This window comes from Mirounga leonina, unplaced genomic scaffold (assembly GCF_011800145.1).
Source record: "Mirounga leonina isolate KUSES-001 unplaced genomic scaffold, KU_Mleo_1.0 Mir_199, whole genome shotgun sequence".
Classification (NCBI taxonomy): Eukaryota; Metazoa; Chordata; class Mammalia; order Carnivora; family Phocidae; genus Mirounga; species Mirounga leonina.
Genome location: NW_023270498.1, coordinates 2,585,029 through 2,611,534, shown reverse-complemented (window position 1 = coordinate 2,611,534; position 26,506 = coordinate 2,585,029). Strand labels below are relative to the sequence as shown.

At 45.8% G+C, this 26,506-nt stretch overlaps 1 protein-coding gene across 1 annotated transcript in view; it reads right to left on the bottom strand.

Annotated features, from left to right (window-relative positions):
- The window catches only part of ABCA13 (ATP binding cassette subfamily A member 13), a 372,949-nt gene that overhangs the window by 148,658 nt on the left and 197,785 nt on the right, over positions 1 to 26,506 (bottom strand). The window contains exons 42-43 of the mRNA XM_035026542.1: positions 24,579 to 24,672; positions 5,819 to 6,068 (exon numbers count right to left, since the gene is read on the bottom strand). Coding sequence (XP_034882433.1) covers positions 5,819 to 6,068; positions 24,579 to 24,672 — 344 coding nt within the window. The remainder of the gene's footprint in view (positions 1 to 5,818; positions 6,069 to 24,578; positions 24,673 to 26,506) is intronic.

Below are 26,506 nucleotides of genomic sequence, written 5' to 3'. Positions count from 1 at the left end.
AAAAAGTGCAGAGCCCCAGGTACCTGGGGCAACAGACACTACACAGAAGCCTGAAGGATTAGAGGGCTGGGCTCGGATATAGTCTTCATCCCACGGACCCCAGGGAGCGACTCAGGGACCTCCAGCGGGGCCCCCAGGCTGTACCCCCTGCTTGGGGTGTAGAGTAGACAAGATGTGCTTAGCTGTGCAGAGGCTGCTTTGCTCATAGCTGGATTGTGTCTTCCTGCCTCCCTGGGGCCTCTCTGTGCCAGCCCGCCTCAGCCCCCAACAAGCCCGGAGTCCCCACCACCTCTCTGTTTCACAGTTCAAGGTGGGGAGAGGGCTTTACTGAAGCCCTCTGAAAACAGTAGTCAGCTAGCAAGTTGCTTGAGGATACAATGGAGCCCAAAGCATGGGTCATAAACTGACTGGTTAGAACCCAGACCAGCCCAGACACACTCCCCCATGTGGCCCTTCCCCTGGCAGGTGTAAAAAATGCAGTATTGAGAATGGCCGTCTTCCTCACCTCTCCGCCCTGCACCCTGCCCCCCACCGGGCCCCCAAAGCATTTGAGTTAGAGCCACCGAAGCCCCGGGTTTTCTGGGCTCGCAGAGCACACGAAATCCTCCATGAGCGGCACGGCCTGCCCACATCACTCATAAAAGTGATGAAGAGAAGCTCCCCAATGCATTTCTTTTGGTTTGTGTTTTCATGAGAATCGGTATTCCTCAAGAAAGCTTAAGTAGATTTAATGTAGGCATATAATTGCATTTTCTCAACTCGTAAGATTTTAGGGACGTGAGACTCTACTGAGAATCGTCAATGCTCTAAAAAGATAAGATTTCTATGTGCGATCAAAGTCAATGCAGAGATAATGTACCTAACGGATTTTGAAACTACACGCAGGCCTGAATGGTACACCTGTTAACTAGGAGTTACGCTAAAGAGAAAGTAAGGACCGTAATGAAAACTCTATGTATCACCCCATGGAGATTGCTCACAAGTGGTATGATATGGGGATATGCCCACATCTGAAGCAACAAGGATGAGAGCAGGGTGAACCAGGCGCCGTGTGCATGCACGCGCCCATGTGTGTGTGCGTGGGCGCGTGTGTAGGAAATCGGGAGGAATGTGAGCAGTGAAAAGCTGTTCCACACTGAGAATCATTCTTGTGCTAAGATTCAGACCATGCCACTCAGATCCAATACAGACAGACCTGTCAGATAATTTATCGCCCACTGGAGGAGGCATTTAAGAGGGAGAGGGACATGGATAGAATGTGCGCCAAGATGATTGGACCGGTTTCCCCAGCGCACCAGGGCACGTGGCCATCCTGACAGAGGACCCAGCACATGGGAGAAAAGCAGTGATCTGGGGAGTGGGTGTCGACCAAGAGCAGTTGTACCTTCAGAGAGGGGAGCTACTCACCCTCCTCCCCTCTGATTTTGGGCAGTCACTAGAAATGTGAAAGATAACCAGCAAAGCAGGAAAAGTTTCCATCTGTATGGGTGATTTCTGGCAGCCTCTTACTTTCTGCCTCGGAACTACGGAGGCTACTACTCTACCGAAATACAATGTAAACTTGTCCTTTCAGTTGAGTCTGGAACGCAAGAACAGAAGAGGGGCATTCGTGATCTCCGATGGCGCACACACCTGTGACAGGTAGGAGCCCACCTGTGCGGATAAGAAGATAAAGGACCAGAGACAAAGGCTGCTCGGCCTCATAGTTTATGTTAACATTCCGAAAATGAGAACAAACACACACATGTCCTCATTGAAAAGACTTACTGGTGCCTGGGTGGTTTGGTCAGTTAAGCTTCTGACTCTTGATTTTAGCTCAGGCCATGATCTCAGGGTCACAAGACTGAGCCCCGAGTTCGGGCATGAACCTGCTTAAGATTCTCTCTTTCCAGGACGCCTGGGTGGCTCAGTCAGTTAAGCATCTGCCTTTGGCTCAGGTCATGATCTCAGGGTCCTGGGATCAAGTCCTGCATCAGGCTCCCTGCTCAGCGGGGAGCCTGCTTCTCCCTCAGCTTCTGCTTCTGCCCTGCTTATGTGCTCTTTCTCTCTCTCTCTCTCTCTGACAAATAAATAAATAAAATCTTCAAAAAAAAGAAAAGCTCTCTGCCCTCCTCCTTATTTGCCTGAAAGCAGGACGTAACTCTGTAAGTGCCTTTCTCTCTTCTCCCCCAGGAGAGACAGAAGTGAATCACCAGCAACAGTTCTAGGCCCTTATCAGCAGAGATATGCACCCAATGACTCTGTATAACAAACCTTACTAACTAGCTCTATGCGACATTAGTCCCTATATATTTGCCTGCCCACATCTGGCTGCTCCTAAAGCTCAAAGCCCTTTTCCTTTGTCCTGTCATGTCTCTAAAAGGTTATGGTTCTTTTGTTAAGATGCAATATAAGCCCAAGTTCTCAGCACCCTCTTGAGCTGCTCATCACCGGGTGCTCCCCCGTGCACATACTCTGTACATGTTAATAAACTTACGTTTGCTTGCCCCTTGAAAAAAATAAAATAAAATATCTCTAACTCTCAGGCTCCAAATGGTTTGGGAGGATATGACTTCTATGCAAAACGCATGCTGGGAGAGCAGGGAAAATGCTTTCAGATGAAAAAACACAAAAAAACACAGTTGCCAAATTAATGATGCAGTGGAGAAGGCAAATGGCTGTTTCAATGGAGCCAATGGAATACGCACCATGGGGCAGGGGGTTCTCACCCCCCTCAAGAGGAAGGGATGGAGAGATGACAATGGGTGGAAGAGAGGTGAAGGGGCAGTCAGTCCGGACCTGTGACACGGCAACGTGGGACACACTTGTAGGATATATCTGATATATCAATAGAGAGGGTGAAATTTCAAATAACAAGAAATAACTGAGAACAGGCAACCTCAGCAGCAATCAAAGAGCTGCCTCCTAGAGCAACGGGAGCCCAGAGGTGGAAATAAAAGGGACAGTGAGAATTTGCAGAAATGAGTTTCCTCCTCTCCACCCACCCCCGAAAAAAGGAATGTAGGGATCTGGGCCTGTTTTATTCATTCAGGTGTAACTGCCACCAAGAAAAGCACGTGACAGGGGCCCCTGGGTGGTTCAGCTGGTGGGGCATCTGACTGCTGATTTCAGCTCCAGTCATGATCTCAGGGTCGTGAGATCGAGCCCCACGTCGGGCTCTGTGCTCAGTGCAGAGTCTGCTTGAGATTCTCTCTCTCTCCATGTCCCTCCCTCTGCTCTCTTTCTCTCTTTCTTAAATAAATAAATAAAATCTTAAAAAAAAAAAACACGTGGCATACAGTGGGTGCATAATAAATATTTGTGAGTAAAAGAATCGATGCCTTTCTGGGACTGTAAATTGATGCACATCGATAGGAATAATTTGGCAATATCTACCTTAAAAATGCTAATGCTTGTTGCCCCAAAATGTGTTAAGGAAATGTATGATAATGGAAACAATTAGATAGTGCCATGAATCCAAATGAAGGTATTCCTACAGAATTGCCTGCAATAGGAAAATTGCTTAAACAAATAAATAAACCTGTATGCATCCCCAAAAGAGATTGTTCAAATAAATTATGGTACGTCCATGCAACATACTGCTGCACGGCACGAAAATGGGTGATGTTGGGGCTCCTGGGTGGCTCAGTCTGTTGAGCATCTGACTCCTGATTTCGGCTCGGGTCATGATCTCAGGGTCTTGGGATCGAGCCCCGCATCAGGCTCTGCGCTCAGCAGGAGTCTGCTTGGGATTTTCTCTCTCTCTCTCTCTCTCTCTCCCTCCCTTTGCCCCTCCCCAACACACTCTTTCCCTCTCTCTCTCTAAAATAAATAAATAAATCTTAAAAAAAAAAAAAAAAGAAAATGGGTGACATGGTTGTGCTCGATTTACAAAAACAGATAGACAAATGTGTTATTGAGTAAAAAAGCAAAAAATGAAGAGTTTTGTAGTGTCCTAAAAAATAAAAATGCATGTGTTTAAAAGTATTACGTATTGGGGTGGCTCAGACAGTTGAACGTCTGACTCATGCTCGGGTCATGATCTCGGAGTCGAGGGATGGGCCCCGGGAGTCTCATCGGGGGTCTGCTTGATAATTTCTCCCTCTCCCTCTTCCCCTGCCCCTATTTGTGCGGGCCTGCTCTCTCTCAAAAATAAATTAATTAATTAATTAATTAAAATTAAATTAACCTAAAAACAAAATAAATAAATTAAAATTAAATAAAAATAACTAAATAAAATAATATTACGTATTAACATGGGGAAGGCTGCACACCACTAGGTTTACGGTAGCTAGTGCTGGTAGGATTACCTGTGAAGTTTTTTAATTGTTATTTTGGCTAGCCTGCATTTTCTATTCCTTTTTTCAAGAAACACGCTTTATAATAGGCTAGTTACTGCTCCTTCCCACTTGAGGAGTGTGGCAGAAAATGGGAACATTTGGCCAGAACGCATTAGTGACACTGTCCTTTAAAACACTTTGGAGAAGAAGATGAGGGCAGGAAAAGAAAATATCTAGCTAGAAGCAAAAGGAGCCCACTTGCAGAGGGAATACTTAGGACCTGTACACATTTCTCCAAATAGAGAAATTGCAGGATTCTCTTCGTGGGTTAAACCCAGACTCTACGGAGCATAAGGACACACAGAGGAAAGAGTACAATTAAACAAAGGACCCAGACAGTTTATAATCGATGTTGCCTTCTCTGCCTCTATTTGTTTAAACCTAATTCCAAATTACACACCGTCGTAAAAGTGACAAATATTAGCAAGCACGAAGAGTCTAGCTAATTAAGCTCGTTATTTTAGTAAAGATAAGTATTTGACAAAGGTAGAGCTCATTGTGTCCTCCACACCATGAGCCACCTGTGCCGATCCGCGTTCAGGGCAATGATGCCCCCCGCCTGGGGCAGAGCTCAGGGGAGATGCTCGCCTCAGTCTTGGCGGGGGAACCAGCTCAGGTCCTTCGGTCAGGCCCCCGGTAGTAAAACTAAACCCCTGAGAACATCCTTTGCAAATTCATCTGGCTGGAAAACTCTGAATGTACTGGACCTCCTCTAGCCTGGGGGTGCGCATGGGCTCATTCCCACCCCCGAGAGAAACGTCAGACATGTCTCTGCAGAGAGGGGCGTGCAGCTCCTGGTGGCTGTCCCAGAGCAAGCCTGGAAGGTTCTGTGAAACACAATAATCCCTCACATCCGCGGTTTTGGGTGCGGATCGCCCGCGGGCTGGAGCAGCTACTCCTCCAGACAGACCTTCAGGCTACTCACCTGATCTCATCACATCAGCGCAAGAACTAGGGCGGGCACAGGACCGCAAGCTACTCAGAGAGCCCACATGCGTGTAACTGTAGAGAGTCTGTTGTCACAAGTCTTCGGCTATCGCTCTTGTTAGTCTCTGGCTGTGCCTGATTTAGGAGTTAAACTCGATCGTAGGCACGTAGGCATGAGTAGGAAAAACACGGTAGATACAGGGTTTGCTACAGTCCATGAGCTTACCCTCTCGAGCCAGTGCTCTAAAATCATGAAACCTCATGTGTAGTCGAGATTCTTAAAAGTATCAAAGCTGCTGGGGCGCCTGGGGGGCTCGGTCGGTGAAGCGTGTGCCTTCGGCTCAGGTCGTGATCCCGGGGTCCTGGGATCGAGTCCCGCATCCACATCCAGCTCCCTGCTCGGCGGGGAACCTGCTTCTCCCTCTGCCCCTCCCCCCTGCTCCTGTGTGCTCTCTCTCTCTCACTCCCAAATAAATAAATAAAGTATTTTTTTTTAAAAAGGATCAAAGCTACTGCTATTCATAACCCTGACATAACTGGGAAGTAAAAGAGGAGGGAAAAAAGGTTCTTACCTGAAAAAGTAAGCTTCGGCCCTGTCGTAATGGCCCGGTGTTAGTTTGAGGGGAGGGTAGTCAGTGGCCAGAGGCCTCACCATGAACAAGGCCATGGCCAAGGCCACGAAGAGGACGGGCAGCAGCAGGTTGGAGAGGGTGACTTTCCAGGCCCGGCACGTGTGCCAGAGCCTCTTGACCAGGAGGGCCCTGGCCTGAGCCAGAGGCCGCGGGCTGCCCCCCGCGGGCGGGGTCCCTGCCGGGGCGCCACCTGCAGAGACAGGAACATGCAGCCAACCTGAGGCCAGGGGACACACACACACACACACACACACAGCCCGGGTTCTGGGGGTTCCTCCAGGTGCTTACAGACGGCCCTGGCAGCTCGTGGTGCAGGAGCATCCCGCTTCTGACTCCCACACTGAGCGGGACACTGGAAATTAATATGCACAGGACATCTTGTGACCTGACGGGGCAAGGACGGAGTTCTCCTGTGGATCCCTCTCTGATCCTGCTTCTGAAGGGAGCCTTGAGCTTGTTTTGTTGGTGAAAATGCAGCGTGCTCCCGAGTGTGGATTCCAAACCCAAGAGCTGTGGGATCTCTGTCTCCCCAGGCGCACGCCGGAGGGGGTAGAAGGGTGCAAACGGGGCCAGCCCCCTCTACTGCCTCCCTTCTCCTGCTATACCTCTCTGTTCTCACAGTCGGGTCCTTCCTAAAGATGCCCCAGGTCACGTCCAGCTCAGGGTCAGGAGGCATCATCCCCCAGCCCCGGGGCCTATTCCCCCTGCCCAGTGGGGGCGTCCCTGGTGAAGAGGAGGCCAGCATGGCCTCCTGGGGCGCGTCTCCAGCTCCAAGTGAGCCCCCTTGGCCCTCCAGGCTTCAGCCATCTGGCCCTCCCCTCCTTCCACGGCCAACCCTGAGACCAGACCTCAGCGAGCAGTGCCCAGAAGGGGAGGCTGGACAGCAGGGCATGAGCGCATGTCGGGGACGTCCTGCTCCCCTTGCCGGGTCTCTCTGTGAGGGGCCACCTGGGGACCACATGGAAGCAGCTGCAATAAACCTGTCCCAGGGCAGGCCAAGCAGCGGGCGCAGGCAGCTCTCACGTCCAGTGTGGGGATGACAAAACCGGAGGAAAACGAGAGGCAAACCCAAGGTCTGAAGCCCTGATCCGTGTCCAAAGGAGGGACGCAGCCATGCCCACGCTCGTCCTTGCAATCCCTTGCAAAGTATTCCAGAAAACCCAGCATGAAGTATTTGTATGAGAAAGGTGGCCTTCTAAGAGGCCAGGTATGCTAAATTGATTGCATTGCTGACAAATACCAAATGGAAATACAGTTAATAAAGCACAGCAAATACATTTAAAATCCCCCAAAGAAATCATTTTGAAAGAAACGACCATTTTGAAAGATAAATTATTTATAAGAGCAGTGAGCACAGAGCCAGAGAGGAGCAGCTGGGGATAAAAATGCATTTGTGGACTAACTCCTTCTTTTGTCACATACGTATGGAGTGAGTCAGTGTCTTAGGGCAGGTTCTGGGCTATTCCGGCTTTGTCCTCAAAGAAGACATCACATAGGGGCTGAGAGAAAAATGTAAAGAAATGCCCCAACACAGTGTAATCCAGTGTTGCGATCTGTGTGGGCAGAGCCGAAAGGGTTGGTACCAAGGACGCTTAGGGACAGTGAGTCCCGGGGGATGTGTGGGGGATCTGTACCAGAAGTCAGTTCAGTCTCCCTCCTGAGTAGAGTAAGGCCCAGGTCCTCCCTCCTCCATCCTCCCTGTGAGTCTCCTTTTTTTTTTTTAAAGATTTTATTTATTTGTTTGATAAAGAGACAGAGAGACAGAGGGAGAGAGGGAGAAGAAGGCTCCCCACTGAGCAGGGAGCACGACGTGGGGCTCAATCCCAGGACCCTGAGATCATGACCTGAGCTGAAGGCAGATGCTTAACCAACTGAGCCACCCGGGCGCCCCTTTACCTTCACAGAGAACCCATCACTTCTGATGCTTCTGGTCACCAAACGTGGGGCTTTTCCCCACACATCAAGCGATTCTCCATGACACCAGCTGGGTGTCCTACAATCCAACTCGCTTTGGACACCATCTCCCTGGAGAGTGTGGGACCCTCACAGGTAAGGGCTCAGTCATACAGGACTACCCCTCCCCCACTTGAGACGCCAACCACAAGCCCAGCTTGTCACCTGTGCTTCCGAGTAACTGACTGTAGATCAGAGTCTCCCATGACCCGTGCCTCGGGTTTGACTAATGTGCCAGAGTGTTTCACAGAACTCAGAGAAACAGGTTCTTATGTTTGTCAGCTTATGAAGGAATAGGATAGAAGACACAGATGAACAGCCAGATGGAGGTGATGTCCGCGAGGTACGCGGGAAGGGATGCAGGGGCATCTAGCACATTCCCAGCACCTCCTGGGACCTCCCTGGAAGCCCCTTTTATTGGGATTTTATGGAAGTTTCATCACGCAGACATGATCCACCCTGAACTCCATGTCCAGCTCCTCTCCCCTCCCTGGACGATAAGGACGGGGCTGAAAATGTCAGGCTTCTAATTGGCGTGGTCCTCTGGTGAGCAGCCCCCATCCAGGCGCTATCCAGGGGCCCACCCAGCGTCACCTCATTGGAACAGATGATGCTCCTAATCCTTTCTCTAGCAGAGAAGCATGTCTCCCTCTGTTTAGGGTCAAGAGGAATTGAAAGATCACTGGTAGGTGTGATGGCTATGACCCCACTAAGCCATGGGTCATCATCCACCAAAAGCCACACCCCACGACGTCGCCTATAAAAAACATCTTCAAACATCCCCATCTAGCTGCCCACACTAAGCTGCCTGCCGGATCTTGCACCTGCTCAAACATGTCTGCACCACATAGTGCATACAGACACCTCTTTACACCAGGGAAGGTTTCGTCTATGCAGCCAGGTGCATAGAAAACAGAAGCAGAACATGGCTTTCTGGGTGTTGGAATCTACCTCCTAAATTTGCCTGCCGATGGAGGGGCACACTCAGAGAATGGCCATTTATTTGCCCACTGGCTTTGCTCAGAGAGGACCAGTCACGACAATCACCAGGGGACTGCGAAGGTTCCATCTTTCAGTCTACATAGACCTGGACCGGAATCCAGACTCAGCCACCAACATGTTGTGCGACTTCTGGAAAATTTCCAACCTCTCTGAACGTCAGTTCCCTCAGCTGTAAGATAGAGACTTATATTTTCCCTCTAGGTAATGAGGATTCTTATTACCACCCTTGTGAAACTACCAGAACAGGTATAATGTTGACCTCCAGCCATTGTAAATGCTCATCAGACAGGTTCAATAAGTCTGTGGGGAAAGACGTTTCTCATTATTAAGAAAAATAAATTCTCCCCACCTTCCCATATGTTCACTGAACATAAATGAGAAAAATAAAGGACTGAGATAGTTTATGGTCATGAAGGAACCACCAATCAAATATTTATGGCTAAACCCATAAAAGTATTCATATGAATAATTTAACAGACAAAATTAAAATGCCGGACCAAATTGTTATGAATTGTCTTATTTGACTTATGAGTGTAATTCTATTTAAAGAATCCAGTGACATCCATAATTAGACATTCCCATTTACCCCAACCATCAAATTACTTAGGAAAAATGTCCAAAGATTTAATTCTTTTTTCTTTCTTTCTTTTCTTTTCTTTCTTTTTTTTTTTTTTATTTCTTTCTTTCTTTTTTTTTTGTCTAGTGGCTTCAGTTATTTAAACATTAATACCTTGTGGGGCATACCTTAAAATATCAAGGACTTAGCATGCACCCCAGAACATGATCTTTGCATTACTGGATTCCTCTAAATGTTCTTGAAGCTTTTAAAACAAAGTATCACAAATGTAATGCCTTCAAGTCAATTTTTAAAAAATGAATACCCCAAACAAAAAGTGGGCAAATAGCATGCATGAATATGTAGTTCATTAAAAAAAATCTAAGGGAGAGCCCATATATATATTAGAAAATAGGGCAACAATGAAATTTTCAGATCATCAATATGGTAAAGATTAAAAATCACATTAAGGTGGCTCCTGGGTGGCTCAGTGGTTAAGCGTCTGCCTTCGGCTCGGGTCACGATCCCAGGGTCTTGGGATCGAGCCCCGCATCGGGCTCTCTGCTCAGCGGGAAGCCTGCTTCTCCCTCTCCCACTCCCCCTGCTTGTGTTTCCTCTCTCGCTGTATCTCTCTCTGTCAAATAAATATACAAAATCTTCAAAAAATAAATAAATAATAAAATAAAATAAAAATCACATTAATACCTAATATTATTGCGTGTTTAAAGAAATGGGCTTTCTTATTCTATGCTAGCAGAACAGATGAGCATGGTCTTTCTGTGGGAAACAACTATGAACCATCTTTGATCAGTGACTCCCAATCCAACAGTTATATTATTAAAAAAAAAAAAATGGGGTGCCTGGGTGGCTCAGTTGGTCAAGCATCTGAATGTTGGCTTCAGCTCAGGTTGTGATCTCAGGGTCCTGAGATCAAGCCCTGCGTCAGGCTCCGCACTAAGTGTGGAGTCCACTTGAGATTCTCTCTCCCTCTGCCCCACCCCCCACTCATGTGCACACGTGCACGTGCTCTCTCTCTCTCTCAAATAATAAGTTTTTAAAAAATATAAAAAATGGAAATTCATCAAATATATCAAATAAGGTGGTTTATTACATCTTACATAATATAGTAGATTATTGTATATAGTAGATAATTGTTGGAAACAAATGGGGACTGATTGAGCAGTTTACAACACAACTCTATGTACGGTGGATTACTGTACTTCAGGGACTAGTACGGATGAGGGCTCGCTGATGGGGACGATGTTTATTACACAGAGTTGGTGAATAAAGCAATATAAGATAAGCTTATATCATGTTTTGAAAAAAATGTCTATACACAAACATGACTCAATAAAATGGGGAGGGGGGTGGATGGAGGAGTAGGACCCAAAATATCAACAGCATGTATTAGCCAAAAAACGAGGTAGGATTAAAGCATTAAATATGTAATTATAGGAAAATATTCATAATACGCCAAATGAAAAAGTGTTACAAAATAACACATAGAATTAATAGAACTTACTAAATATACTAATATTAAGCTGTAAAAGTTAGTGTTTTGGTAAATGTACTTCCAGTGAAAAGTTCTTTTTTTAAAAAAAAGATTTATTTAGGGCGCCTGGGTGGCTCAGTTGGTTAAGCGACTGCCTTCAGCTCAGGTCATGATCCTGGGGTCCTGGGATCAAGTCCCACATCGGGCTCCCTGCTCTGGGGGAAGCCTGCTTCTCCCTCTCCCACTCCCCCTGCTTGTGTTCCCTCTCTCGCTGTGTCTGTCTCTGTCAAATAAATAAATAAAATCTTTAAAAAAAAAAAAGATTTATTTATTTATTTGAGAGTGCGCGTGCATTTGTGCAAGTGGGGAGAGATGGAGAGGGAGAGAATCGCAAGTAGGCTTCACACCCAGCACAGAGCCCCATGAGGGACTCAATCCCACGACCCTGAGATCATGACCTGAGCAGAAACCGGGAGTCGGACACTTAATGGATTGAGCCACCCAGGCACCCCATAGTGGAAAGTTCTTTTATGAAATGCTTTCTTTCGATACTCTATATACTATTTGACAAAGTGTGTTTTTCTTAGTTCAAAAAGTTAAAGTGGTATAAGCATTTCAACCTTCTTAAAAATGTACAATTTATATTTCTTTCTGTGCTGAGAACATGGCTACTTTAATTTTCTTCACCATTTTCTGGGTTTTTTCAACAATAAATATTTATGCATTTTGTAGTCAGTAATTGTTTTGCAAAGACTGTATATATATTCAGGAAATGAAGCACAGTTTTATGAAATAGAAACTGTATCACTTTCTGGGGCGCCTGGGTGGCTCAGTCAGTAAGCGGTTAAGCATCTGCCTTTGGCTCAGGTCACGATCTCAGGGTCCTGGGATTGAGCCCCGTGTCAGGCTCCCTGCTCAGCAGGAAGCCTGCTTCTCCCTCTCCCTCTGCCCCTTCCCCTGCTCGTGTTCTCTCTCTCTCTCAAATAAATAAATAAAATCTTCAAAAAGAAACTATCATTTTCTGCTTACTGAGTTACAGAATTTTAGAGATGAAACTTAAAAAATCATATCATTGAAAAAAATAGTAAAAATATAATTGAAACCTTTCACTTATTTATAAATACACCCAGTTCAGGAGAGTTTCTGAACTAAGTTAAATTTGGAGACTAAAACACAGTGAGTATTTACTATGTGTAAAGTCTATCCTGGGTCCTTCGGTTATCTCTGTGAATAGCATTCTCGACTCTTAATCTCATATAAGAGTCAAACATGTCACAAAATGTGTCAATTCAACCTGAACAACATGGCATAACGTGTACAACGGTGTGTGGAAAGCATCTCCAAGGAGGCTTCCGATGCCAGGAATTCCCAAAGTAAACATGTGTTTGCGGAGAGGTTGGGAGGGTAACCAGTGTGGGCGGTTGTTCTGAGAATAGAAAGAATCTTAACGCACGTAGATTCTGAGACAGAAATATGGTAAGCTGGTTAAGGACAGGGTATTACAGATATTTTCTATGACACCCCAGTCATGATCTGGGATTCCAAATCATTAGCAGACAGAAAAGGGCTGAAATCATTTCATCTCTTCTCACCAACCCAGCGAGATAGAATCGGGTGAGCTGTCTGGAAAATGTCACAGTACGCTTCCTCGGGAATAGGTGTTAATTATAGGCATATGGCACATTGTGGGTTCAGTTCCAGACCCCCCCAATACAGTGAATATCGAAATAAAGTGAGTCAAACAATTTTTTTCATTTTCCAGTGCATATAAAGATATATTTACACTATTAAGTGCGTGGTAGTATTAGGTCTAAAAAAACATACTTCCCTTAATTTAGAAGTACATTATTGCTAAAAAAATGCTAACCATCCTCTGCGCTTTCAGACCATCATAATATTTTTGTTGGTGGAGGATTATGCCTCGGTGTTGGTGGGTGCTGGCCGATCAGGGTGGTGGTGGCTGAAGGTGAGGGTGGCCATGGCATTTCTTAAAATAAGACAACAATGAACTTTGCTCCATTGATTGACTCTTCCTCTTGCGAATGCTTTCCCGGTAGCACGAAATGCTGTCGGATAGCATTTTACCCACAGAACTTCTTTCCAAATTCAAGTCTGCTATCTCAAACCCCCCTACTGCTTTATCAACTAAGTGCATGAGAGATCCTAAATCCTTTGTTGACATTTCAAAGTCTTCACAGCGTCTTCACCAGGAGTGGATTCCGTCTCAAGAAACACTTTCTTTGCTCATCCCTAAAAACGAAGTCCTAATCCGTTCAAGTTTGATCATGAGATGCAGCAAATCAGCCCCATCTTCCAGCTCCACTTTTGATTCTAGGTCTCTTGCTGTTTCCACCACACCTGCTGTGACCTTCCCCACTGATGTCCTGAACCCCTCAAAGTCACTGGTGAGGGCTGGAGTCAACTTCTGCCAAACTCTTGCTCGTGTTGGTATTTTGACATCTTCCCATGAGTCACAAATGTTCCTAATGGTATGTAGAGTGGTGAATTCTTTCCAGAAGGTTTTCAATTGCTTTGCAGAGATCCATCAGAGGAATCACTCTCTATGACAAGTACAGCTTTATGAACTGTATTCCTAAATGTTTTAAATGTGAATGTCAAAATTACTCCCTATTTCATGTGCTGCAGAATGGATGTGGCATTAGCAGGCATGAAAATGGCATTAATCGGGGCGCCTGGGTGGCTCAGTTGGTTAAGTGACTGCCTTCGGCTCAGGTCATGATCCTGGAGTCCCTGGATCGAGTCCCGCATCGGGCTCCCTGCTTGGCAGGGAGTCTGCTTCTCCCTCTGACCCTCCCCCCTCTCATGTGCTCTCTCTCATTCTCTCTCTCTCAAATAAATAAATAAAATCTTTAAGAAAAAAAAAAAAGAAAGAAAATGGCATTAATCTTGCTGAATATCTCCATCAGAGTTCTCAGGCAACCAGGAGTATTGTCTATGAGCAGTCAGTCATGTTTTGAAAGGAGTAGTTTCTTTCTGAGCAATAGGTCTCAACAGTGGGCTTAAAAGATCCAGGAAACCATGTTGTAAACACATGCACCATCATCCAGGCTTTGTGGTTTTATTTCTAGAGCATAGGCAGAGTAGATTTAACAAAACTCTTAAGGGCCCTGGGATTTTCAGAATGGTCAATGAGCATTAGCTTCAACTTCAAGTCACCAGCTGTATTAGCCCCTAACAGCAGTCAGCCAGACATTGACTTCTCCTCTCCAGCTATGAAAATCCTAGGTGGCATCTGCTTCCAATAGAAGGCTGTTCCATCTACACTGAAAGTCTGTTGTTGAGCAGAGCCACCTTCGTGAATTCCCTCAGCCGGATCTTCTGGATGACTTGCTGCAGCTTCTCCATCAGCACCTGCTACTCCCCTGTGAGATGCTTCTTTCCTTAAACCTTATGAACCCACCTCTGTGAGCTCCCAGCTATTCCTCTGCAGCCTCCTCACCTCCCTCAGCCTTCACAGAACTGAAGAATCAGGGCCTTGCTTTGGATTGGGCTTTGGCTTAAGGGAATGTAGTGGCTGCTTTGATCTTCTATCCAGACCTCTAAAACTTTCTCCATGTCAACAAGAAGGCTGTTGTGCTTTCTTATCATTTGTGTGTTCACTGGAATAGCGCTCTGTATTTCCTTCAAGAACTTCTTTGCATCTACAACTTGGTTCATTGGTGCAAGAGGTTTAGCCTTCGGACTATCTTGGCTTTCAACATGCCTTTCTCACTAAGCTTAATCATTTCTCGCTTCTGACTTAAAGCGAGATATATGTGACTCTTTCTGTCACTTAAACACTTAGAGGCCCTTGTAAGGAATATTAAGTGACCTGATTTCAATCTTGCTGTGTCTTGCAGATTTGGGAGGCCGAGGAGAGGGAGAGGGATGGGGGACAGGCTGTCCAGTGGAACATTTGCCAATTAAGTTCAGCCTCATAAAAGGGCACAATTCATGGTGCCCCAAGACAATTATAATAGTCACATCCAAGATCACTGATCACAGATTACCCTAACAAAATAATAATAATGAAAAGGTTTGACATATTGAAATACTCCAAGAATCACCAAAATGTGACACAGAGACCCAAAGTGAGCAAATGTTCTTGGAAAAATGGTGCCCAGAGATGTGCATGATGCAAACCTTCCATTTGTTTAAAAACTAAAAGGCAGGGCGCCTGGGTGGCTCTGTTGGTTAAATGACTGCCTTCGGCTCAGGTCATGATCCTGGGGTCCTTGGATCGAGCCCTGCATCGGGCTCCCTGCTCAGCGGGGAGTCTGCTTCTCATCTCCTTCTGCTCCTCCCCCTGCTCGTGCTCTCTGTCTCTCTCTCAAATAAATAAAATCTTTTAAAAAAACACACATTCAATATGCCAAAGTGGCCCGATTTGGGAGGCCTGCCCTTGACCCCTACAACAGAGGTGCTAATAAAGGTTGCCCAGAGCTACTCCTGCCTCAACTGGCCCAGTGTCTCCAGCAGTATGGGTGAGGCGAGGACCATATGTGAGATGAAGGAAGCAACTTCTTTGTGGAATATTCCACAAGAAGGGGAGATTTCAATTCAGGGAGCAAGGCTGGGAAGTCTCCCTCCCCAGCCTCAGGGGCTTTCTCGGGCAGCTCTGATCTGCAAGCCTCAGGGCCTCTCCCCTGCCTCCTTGACTCCTCAGAGCCCCTGACAGAAGCCGCTGCTTCCTGGCACCTGCCAGCATCATTTACGCTGCCCGAGTGTATTTCAATCCCATTTTTATTTTGGCAGACTGCTTTTTGCAAAGCACCCTGCCATGAGCTGTCTGCTGATTTCAGCTAACTTGGAAAACAAACCTTCCTTGGCATGTATAATTGGCAGCAGGCACGTTTCCTCCCCACCTTGCTTGTGGGGAAGGCGGTTTTTGAAATTTGAGGAAAGGTGGACAAAGCAGAAAAGACAGCACTCCAGATCGAACACCGTGGCTCAGCCTACGAGACACATGCGGAATCTGGTACAGCACTTTGAAGAGACAGAGAATTACAGGCTCCCCGCATGGGAGAGTCTGTTCAAACAGGATTGTCTTAAAAAGCAAACGAGAGGCTGCAGACCCTTCAGATTAATCACTGCCAAATTGCTTTCCATCACCATAAGAAGTAGCAATTAGGAATGAAACATGCAGGATTACGTTGTGGGAGAAAAAGGAGAATATTTTAGGTAAAGTGGTACTGACGAACCAAGGCTGAGAAATTCACTGCAACCTCAGACCTCACATGGTGGGGTAAGGCTTCGGGACTGAAGGAGGGAGGGACACAGGGAGGGAGGGAGGGAGGGAGGGAAGGAGGGGAGGGAAGGAGAGGAGGGGAGAGGGAGGAGAGGAGGGGAGAGGGAGGAGACAAGAAAGGCATGGAAAACGGTATCAGAAGGATCTGTGACTGTTCACCTGAACTTTGAGTTTGACAAGACTCTAACTGGATGTTTCTCATAGTGGTGGCCACAGCCCACCTGAATCAAAGGATATTAGGGTGCTTGTTAAAACCTGTAGATGTCTAAGTCTCAGAACTAAAATTTATGGAAGTTGGGCCTAAGATTCTGCCATTTCAATAAGCATCCATGTTTTCTTCTTCTTCTTCTTCTTCTTCTTCTTCTTCTTCTTCTTCTTTTTTTTTTTTGGATGACTGCCATCCTAACAGGTGCGAGGTGATGTCTCACTGGGGTTTGGATCTCCATTTCCCTGATAATGAGTGACGCTGAGCATCTTTCATGCACCTGTTGTCCATCTTTGGATGGACATTTTCTTTGGAAAACTGTTCAAGTGCTTCGCCCATTTTTTAATCAGGCTACTTATCTTTTTGCTATTGAGTTATAGGAGTTCCTGATATACTTTGCATATTAACCCCATATTGGATATGGTTTGCAAATACTTTTTCCCAGTTAGTGGATTTCCTTTTCATTCTACCAAATCCTTTGCTTGCAGAAGCTTTTGTTGGGAATGAGGAGAAAGTGGACCCCTCATGCACTATTGGTGGAAATGCAAACTGGTGCAGCCACTGTGGACAAGAGTATGGAGGGTCCTCAACAAATCAAAAACAGAACTACCAGGGGCACTTGGGTGGCTCAGTTGGTTGAGTGTCTGCCCTCCGGCTCAGGTCATGATCTCAGCATCCTGGGATTGAGTCCCGTTTCGGGCTCCCTGCTCACTGGGGAGTCTGCTTCTCCCTCTCCCTCTGCCTCTACTTCCTACTCATGTTCTCTTTCTCTCTCTCTCTCTCTCTCTCTCTCTCTCTCTCAAATAAATAAATAAAAATCTTAAAAAAGAGAGAGAGAGAGAAAGAACCTGCTACTCAGCTTGCAAACGAGGGTGGCTAGAGTGCAGGATCCCCTGGCAGAAAACAGACACCAAAGAAATCAGCCATAGGAATACAGAAGAAGGGCCACTAACTGCTTGGCACAGCCAAGACAAGGGGATTCATGATCCGAGCCCATGTGGGACTGGCTGTCACACCAGGTCAGTTAACAGCATAAGCGCAGAGGTTGTCACCGAGCTGCCAGGGGCTCGCAGTCTACTAGCCAGACCCCTCTGGTGTGTGTGAGTCCAGCAAGGGAACGTCCTGCCCAGTTGTGATGGACTGTCAGGCTGCCACTTCAAAGCACCAAGACCTAGCCACTTAAGCTGCAGAAATTTACATTTCAGTCAGGAGGCTAGAAGACCAAGTTCAGGGTGCCTGCCTGCAGGGTTGGCTTCCTCTGAAGCCTCCCCCTTGGCTGGCAGATGGTCCCCCCTGGGGTTTTCCCCACTGTGGGCACACAGCCTTGCTATCTCTGTGCCCAATCTCCCCTTCTTATAAGGACACCAGTCAGACTGGGTTAGGACCCACTCATATCACCTCATGTTACCCCAATTACCCTTCCAAGATCCTATATCTCCAAATACGTCACATGCTGAGGTACTGGGGGTTCCACATACAAATTTGGGGTGGGGGGACATAGTTCAGTCCACAACACCAGCATGCCTCTGGGAATCAAGAGAAAGAGAACAGACCCAGAATTTGTGATTCTAAATAGAATTCTCCTTCAGCTATCACACCAAAGCAGCGGGTGTCAAGGGGTACTGCCTGGACCCACAGTACCGCCTGGGAGCCTGTGAGAAATGCAAGTTCTCAGGCCCCACCCAAGAGCCACTGTATCAGAAAATCAGGGGGTGAGGCTCCGTAATCTGTGTGCTAACAAATTCTGTAGGTCATCATTATGATCTGAGATCACTACATCTTTTGGGATATCAAGGGGTTAATCCGGTCACCCATGCCTCTTTCAAACATTATGAGAAACACTAGCTGGGGGGCTTGGAAAAGCCTTTGCAGAAAAGGGACAGACTCAAAGAGATGGCAGGAGCTGGTGCTGTGCCCAGGTGGGAGTTTCGTGCTGGACCCAATTTCTCTACAGCTTGGTGTCCACACCCAAGTAACAGTGGCAGGAAAACCTATTTCCAAACTGACCAGGAGGATTAAGTGAGAAAATGCACAGAGAGTGCCGATCATGAGGTCCAACATGCTGCAGGCAGCTAATCAATGGCCCCGTGCTCCGAGGAGTGACTTCCACAGCCCACATGGCATGCCCAAGGACGAACATGCCGTTCCAGGCGTTGGTCTTCATAACTCATTTCTGTGGTGCTACTAGGGTCCCTACGTTTAACAAATATCTATTTTCTATTTTATTTGGCCTCCATCAATTTCTCGGAGGAGCAACAAGTGAGTTATTTGAGAGCTAGCCCTTTAGAAGACTGTTTCTAAAGACATATGGCGAGTGTGGAGGGCAGGGGTGTCCACAGGCAGGAACGGCCTGGAGCAGAAATCATTAAAAAAAGTAATTTCTGAGGGTACCAATAGGAGGAGAAAGGTTTTGTAAGTGATTTTTTTTTTTAAATAAATGAACTAATATGTTTAAAGATTTTATTTATTTATTTATTTGAGAGAGAGCGAGAGAGAGAAACAGCATGAGAGGGGATAGGGTCAGAGGGAGAAGCAGGCTCCCCGCTGAGCCAGGAGCCCAATGTGGGACTCGATCCAGGGACTCCAGGATCACGACCTGAGCCGAAGGCAGTCACTTAACCAACTGAGCCACCCAGGCACCCTGTAAGTGATTATTCTAGAAACTTCCCCTCTCTAGTGTGGGTCATGTCATGTCACCAAAAGTGACGAAAGCACTCTACCCAGAAGACATTAATACACACTCTCTCCAAAATCCTGATCAAGCATTTTGATGAAGTCCTATCTGTTAAATAATATAAATTTCACTTAGGTGGATATCTCCTGTTGAGCTTCACGGGAAGATTTGCAGAATACAATAAAATTGGCAAATGCAGGCAAGCTCATACCAAATTTGTTTTAATGCATCCTGGTCTCACGTCTTTTTTAGTAATGAAACACTTAAATAGATTTTTTAATGATGTATTTTCCAGTTCCATAATTTGTAATTTGAATGATAAATAAAATTGCATTTTTAGATCATATTTTACAATGGTAATAAAAAATACTATAATGTTCCTTCCCTTGAGGTTCTTTTTTAAATTTAAAATACAACTCCTTTTCACATAACATTAGCTTTTTTGGCACATGTTTTTTTCTAACATATCTGCATGGATTTTCATAATGTGCCCCAAATTCAGAACATGAAATTATCATTTTTTTTTAACCAGGTGCATAACCATAATGAAGACGATGTACGTAGGCAATACATTTCCAATGTAAATTACCCTGAGTTCTCAATGATGACAAAATGTTTATGAGAACATAATCATATTTTCCTTAAATTCTCTCTTACATAAGAAAGTCATTAACTAATGTACCTTAAAAGAAATGAATGCTCAGAAGTGAAACCCTTTAGGTAAAATGCTAATAATAAAAAGAGAAAATAATGTGTATGCCCAGTTGAAGTAAAATTTGTATACACATGGTGAAAGAGAGAGACAAATTAGGATATGTACAGTAGAATATGACTATGAAGAAATGACACATGCAAAAACATAAATGGATAACAAGGAAACACCACAGACTCCCATGCATACAAAATGATGCCATTTACATGACATCTAACAAAATGCACAATTACTGGAAGGTGGGAGCATCACCTCTGGGGGATGGAGTCTGACTTGGACAGGGTAGAGGGGCCCGGCCAGACTCTGGGAATGTTCTACCACGACCCAGGTGGTGATGACACAGTTGTGTACCGTGGAAAAATTTATCGAATAGTGTGATCAAGAAATACACCATTTGCGGTAAGACATAAGCACTGGAAGTTAGCAAAACAAATTTAAGACACTGTTCTTCAAAAACGTAACATTCATGAGCGAAGGTAAACAACAACCGTGTTGTAAAACGAGAAATTTAAATGGCTAAAAAGCATGCAGGGGAATTCAGTGTAGCATATTCTAGTAATGGTTTTGGTAGGGATAAGTCTAAAACGGCTCCCCAATCACTCCTACTTCATAGAAGTTTCCAATCACCTCCCCTTGAGTATGGGTAAGACCTTGAACATGTGGCCATTACCCCAACAATAACACACAAAAAAAGTGAAAAGTTTTGGTGGATCTAGTCTCTAACTGGTTGCCTTTAAGCTAATCCAAACAGAGAATCTCCAGCTGACTTTGAAGAAGAAACATGTCCCGTTGTAAGGGAACCATGTGGCTAAGATTCCAGGATGACTTCTAGGAACTGGAGAGCAAATCCAACAGACAGCCAGTCAACACGTGTGGACCTCAGTTCTAAAACCACAAGGAACTGAATTCTGCCAACAAGCTGAATGAGCCTGGAGAGAGCCCTGATAAGGGTTGGTGGTACTGTGATACTGTGATTTATAATATGAAATGTGTATTTGGTCTTTGTCCATTTCTTACAGAGCTCCTAGGACCTTTGGATTTTCCTAAGTGATTACAGCAACAGGGTGTCTGTTGTTATGTTAATGAGCTTAATGTGGTGACTTCTAGAACTCACCAAACTAAGGGCCAGGGGAACCACCACCTAATTACAGGATTGGAACTTTCACTCCCTTCCCCTTGAGCTCCCGGGACTGGAGCAGGGCTGGAGGTTGAATCAATCACCAATAGCCGATGATTTCATCAATCATGCCTGTGTAATGAAGCCTCCGTAATAAACCCCAAAGGACAGGGTTCAGAGAGCTTCCAGGTTGGTGAACACTTGGAAATCCAGGGAGAGTGGCTCCCGGAGAGGCCTGGAAACTCTGGGACGCTGCCCACATACCCTGTCTTCTGCATCTGACAAATTCTGACACGTACTACATTGCAGGTGAACCTTAAAGCCATTATGCTAGTGGAAATAAGCCCATCACAAGAGAGCAAATATTGCCCAACTCCTCTAGTATGACGTAACTAGAGCAGGTGGAAGTCATACAGACCAGAAGTAGAATGGTGGCTGCCAGGGGTTAGGAGGAGGGCTGGGGGAGCTAGCCATTACTGCATACAGTTTGGGTTGGAGGCTGCGAAAGAGCTCTGTAGATGCACGGTGGTCATGGTTGCAAAATAATGTGGACGTACTTGATGCCAAGAACAGTACACCTGAAAACAGTGAAATTCGTATTTTGTATATTGTACCCCAGTAAATACGTGAGTAAATAAATAAATAAATATGAACAATGCACTCATTTATTTACCAATTATTCGACATTCTCTTCCACTAATAAACCCTCCGCATAAAGAATAGAATAAAAATTACCACTCTGTCTCAGAGAGCTATTCGACCGAAGCAGAGGGCTTCTAGAAAGCTTCATGGTGGGGTCCCCTCTGCCCCCCCACCATCTCTGCAGAACCACAAACAGAGAAGAGATTTCGTTTGAGATCTCAAAGCGATCTGGATTTGAGCTAATGGAGGAATACTACCAGAATCCAAGGAAGTTCCATGACATTCTTGAGAAAGTGGTTCATCAGATACAGTGTGAGCAAGGACTAAAAGGGTCAAGAAGAATACAACAAGGAAAACACCTACAAAAGATACAAAACAAGCCTCCCATCGGGAAGAGACAAAAAGTATGATTTATGCAACTGAAGAGCCCTAAAACACATGAGACAAAATCTGACCGAAGTAACGGGCAGAACAGACAATCCAGCAATGAGTCAGAAACAACATCATGCAACTTTCATTAATGGATAAGACAGAGCACACTTGAACAGCCATGTAGACAACATGGACACGAGGGTCATCGACAGGACCCACCACCCATCACAAGAGATACACAGTCCTCTCCAGGATACCAGGAGCTCTCTCCAGATGGACCATATTCTAGCCCATAAAGCATGCCTTAATAAATTAAAAAAGGTTTAAAATCGTACAACAATTTTTCCTCTGGTCCCAGTAGAACGATATTGGACTTTAATGACAAAAAGAAATTTGGGAGACTGATAAATATGTGGAAATTTAAAAACATAATCATAGGGGTGCCTGGCTGGCTCAATCAGAAGAGTGGGAGACCCTCAACCCTGTGAGTTCAAGCCCCACGTTGGGTGTGGAAATGACTTAAACAAATAAATATTTTTTTCAAAAATGTTAAAAAATAAAAACATAATCTTAAAAAACCAATGAACCAAAGAAGAAACCAAAGGGAAAGTAAGTAAATACTTGTAGATAAATAAAAGTGAAGATATGAGATCCCAAAACCATGGGACTCATGGAAGCAGTGTGCAAAGGGGAATTTACAGTTGTAAATGCTGGTATAAAAGAAGAAAGATCTCCAATCAGGAGAAGAAGAGCAACCCAAATCTAAAGGGAGCCAAAGGAAGGAAATAATAAAAATCACAGCTGAAATTAATGACCCAGAAACTAGAAAGCCAATAGAGTATCACTGAAAATAGAAGCTGATTGTCCAAGAAGATTAACAACATTGACCACAGGTTAGCTAGATTAACCAAGAAAAGGAGAGAAGGTGTACATTTTTAGACACAGAAATGAAAGAGGATTGTTCCTACTGATCCGAGCTAAATAAGAGGGATCATCAATGGATGCTATAGACAGGTGTACGCCAATAAATCAGGCACCTCACATGACGTGGATGCATTCCTAGAAAGACGCAAAACATCGAAACTGATCCAGGAACAAATAAATAACCTGAATAGAAGTATGATAAGTAAAGAAACTAATATATGAATTTTTTAAAGATTTATTTATCCATGAGAGAGAAAAAGAGCGCATAGGGGGTTGGAAGGGGGACAGAGGGAGAGGGAGCGAGAGAATCTCAAGCAGACTCTCCACTGAGGACAAAACCCAACATGGAGCCCAATCTCACAACCCTGAGATCATGACCTAAGCCCAAACCAAGAGTCAGCCATTTAACCTACTGAGCCACCCAGGAGCCCCAAAATATTATTTAAAAAAAAAAACTACCCGCAAAGAAAAATCAGGCCCAGATGGCTTCACTGGCAAATTCTACCAAACATTTAAAGAATGAATTCTTCATAAACACTGCCAAAAAATACAAGAAAAGGAAATACTTCTCAGCTCACTCTATGGGGTAATACCATGATAGCAATCCCAGACAAAGATATCAACAGAAAAACAAAACAAAACAGAACTATAGACCCAATACTTGTTACAAATATAGATTCAAAAACCCCAACAAAATACTAACAAATCAAATCCATCAATCCATTAAAAGAATTATATACCAAGAAACCAAGTGGAATTTGTCTGAATTGGTCAATGAAATGCTGGTTTAACATCTAAAAATCAATTCTTCTAATATATCACATCAATAAATAAAGCCAAAAAACCACACAATTATCTCAACAGATGCAGAGAAAACATTTGGCAATACTCACCACCCTTTCATGATAAAACCTCTCATCAAACCAGCAATAAATAGGAACTTCCACAACTTCATAAAAGGCATCTATGAAAAACCCACAGTTCACATCACACTTCTTACAATCCCATAAATCAAATTAGCCCAATCTTAAAAATGGGTAAAAGATCTGAATAGACTTTTCTTCCAAGAAGATGCGCAAACACCGGTAAGCTCACGAAAAGATCGTCGACATTCTCAGCCATCGGGGGAATGCAAGTCAGAACCACCGCGGGCTAGCGCCCCACACCCACGGAGCTGTCTGTGGTCCAAAGCACAGGTAATCCCAAGAGCTGTTGTGCAAGGACAGAACTGGACCCGCGTCGTGCTGGGGGGATGTCAAGTGTGTGGCCACGGAAAATAACAGTGCAGCCGTCCATCCATCAAACAGGTAAACACAAAATCCAGCAATTCCACTCCTCGGCACCTACCCCAGAAAAAATATATGCCTGCAAAAAGCCAGCACACAGGCGTGTCTGGGGGGCTCAGTCAGTGAAGCATCTGCCTTCGGCTCAAGTCATGATCCCAGGGTCCTGGGATCGAGTCCTGCATCAGGCTCCCTGCTCAGCTTCTCCCTCTCCTTCTCCCTCTGTGCTTACTCGCTCTCTCTCTCTCAAGTAAATAAATAAATAAAATCTTAAAAAAAAAAAAAGGAATCGCTACCATGATAAATTCGGCTCTGAAAAAGAGATAAAGCTGCCCCCTAAACACACCATTGTTTTATACAAGGCAGGATGAAACCTTCAGCTCTCTGCCTCTGAATAGTACCCTGTCTCTCCAGTCACACTCTCCAGGCCCTTTCATTGGACCTTTACACGAGGGCTTTCGAGGGAAGGATGTCAGCATTATCCGTGTGGCAGAAATGCAAAGCAATACCCTGTACTTACAGTAGCCAGGAGCACGCTCTGGAGGCTTCTGGTCCTGCAGCTCCAACTCAGCCCCCGATTGCTTCTTGGAACCTTGCAAAAGCATCAGGAACACCTTTTTAAACATTAAAAAGAGAGCTTCTTATTATTCATACTCATGTCCACAGCGCGCTTCTTTTCTTGGCTTCAGTTACCCGATGAGATTGTGAAGACAACAGACACCACGCAAATACACAGCGTCGTATGTCATTAGCTTTTCATTGTGCTGGCCTGGCCCTCAGGCCACCCCACTCGGGGCAAGCTGGTCGTAAGGCTGCTCACAGGATAGAGGAGGGACAGCTGACCATGGACTCCAGGGCACTTACGGGCAGAGGCCGGTCCAACCCAAAGGCAGGCAGGCAGACAGAGCAAAGCAGGTGCCAAGAATGTGTGTCCAGTGCAACTCAAGTTTGGGGTTGGCTGCACCAGCATCTTAGAAGGTGGGTGACACAGCCTATTCGTCATGGGTGGGATGCCATGCGTAAGAACCCCCACCGGACGTGTCTTTTCCAGGGGCGTGCCACATCGCCCAGAGCAGTTGGTTTAAGTAACAGCTTGAGGTCCCTACTTAGTTGGTGCTGGAAACACAAGTCCAGCTTCAGTGTGTTCAGATCCAAGGACTGCACCCCAAATCAGTGAGAGAGCGGTGAGAAGCCATCTGAGCCAAGACAGCTATCCAAGCCCTAGAGCCGCCCCTGGAGGTTCGGCGGGGTCCTTGGAGGCGTGAGAGGGCGTCCCTAGCATAACCTCGACAGGTGCATGCGAGAGGCAGGTGGTTCGTGCATGAAAACCGGGCAGCAGCCACCACCGTGGGAAAGGCTGGGGCACCGGGCTTGAGCGCGAGGCTCTCCGCGGCAGGGCGGGCCAGCTCTGCACACGCAGGCTCGGGGACCCAGCGCCCAGAGTGTCGGCTGCACGGTATCTGGAGCAGGAACGGTGACCACAAGTGGCTGAAGTTCAGCAGATGACCGCTTGTGGTGCTTAGCAGGGACCCTGCCCTGTGGTTTCTGTAAACAGCACTCCCTCTGATTGCTCTGATTGCTTATTTGAGGAAATAAGTACAAAGGTATCGACTGTCTCTGGGTGTCTGGACGAGCCTCCAGCCTGCAGGGAAGACAGGGAGAGGGCAGCAGAGAGGTGAAGCAAGCGAGCAAGGCTGCAGGAGGGGAGAGACACATACTCTCTCTGCGTGCGATTTATGAGTTTGGGACAGAATCTTGCTGACAGAGATCCCGAGTCCTGCCCTGGCCAAGGGCCAGGAGGTTTCATTAGACCTGGTGTGCTTACTTGTATTCATAAGATTACAACCCCTTGCTGATTCCCAGTAAGACCCCCAGGAAAAGAGGCAAACCTCAACACGACTCTGAATATCACCACCACCAATAATAATAATAATAATAATTAATAATTAATAACAGCCCAGTGCCAGGGTGTCCCCTTGGGAAACGATTTTGCCTCTCTGACTTAGTTTCCCCTTATGATAAATGGCAATAATAAGATGCACAACAGAGCTGTGCAAGCAGGGAGCACATTTATACAGAGTAGAAAGAACAGTGCTTGCCCAAGGGATGCTCCCAACGTCTGGTCCTGAGAGGAGCCAAGCGGGAGGAGAAGTATAGAGGGGCGTGCCGTGATGCGTTGTTTCAATTAATTCTCAGCACAACCCAGTGACACCACTACTGTTACTCCCACTTATGAGGAGGGCACCGAAGCCTAGCGTGAGAAGCATTCAGCAAGTGCATTTTTTTTTTAAGGTTTTATTTATTTATTTGACAGAGGGAGGGCACAAGCAGGGGGAGCTGCAGGCAGAGGGAGAGGGAGAGGCAGGCTTCCCGCGGAGTAGGGAGCCCGACGCGGGGCTCGATCCCAGGACCCCGGGACCATGACCCGAGCCGAAGGCAGACGCTTAA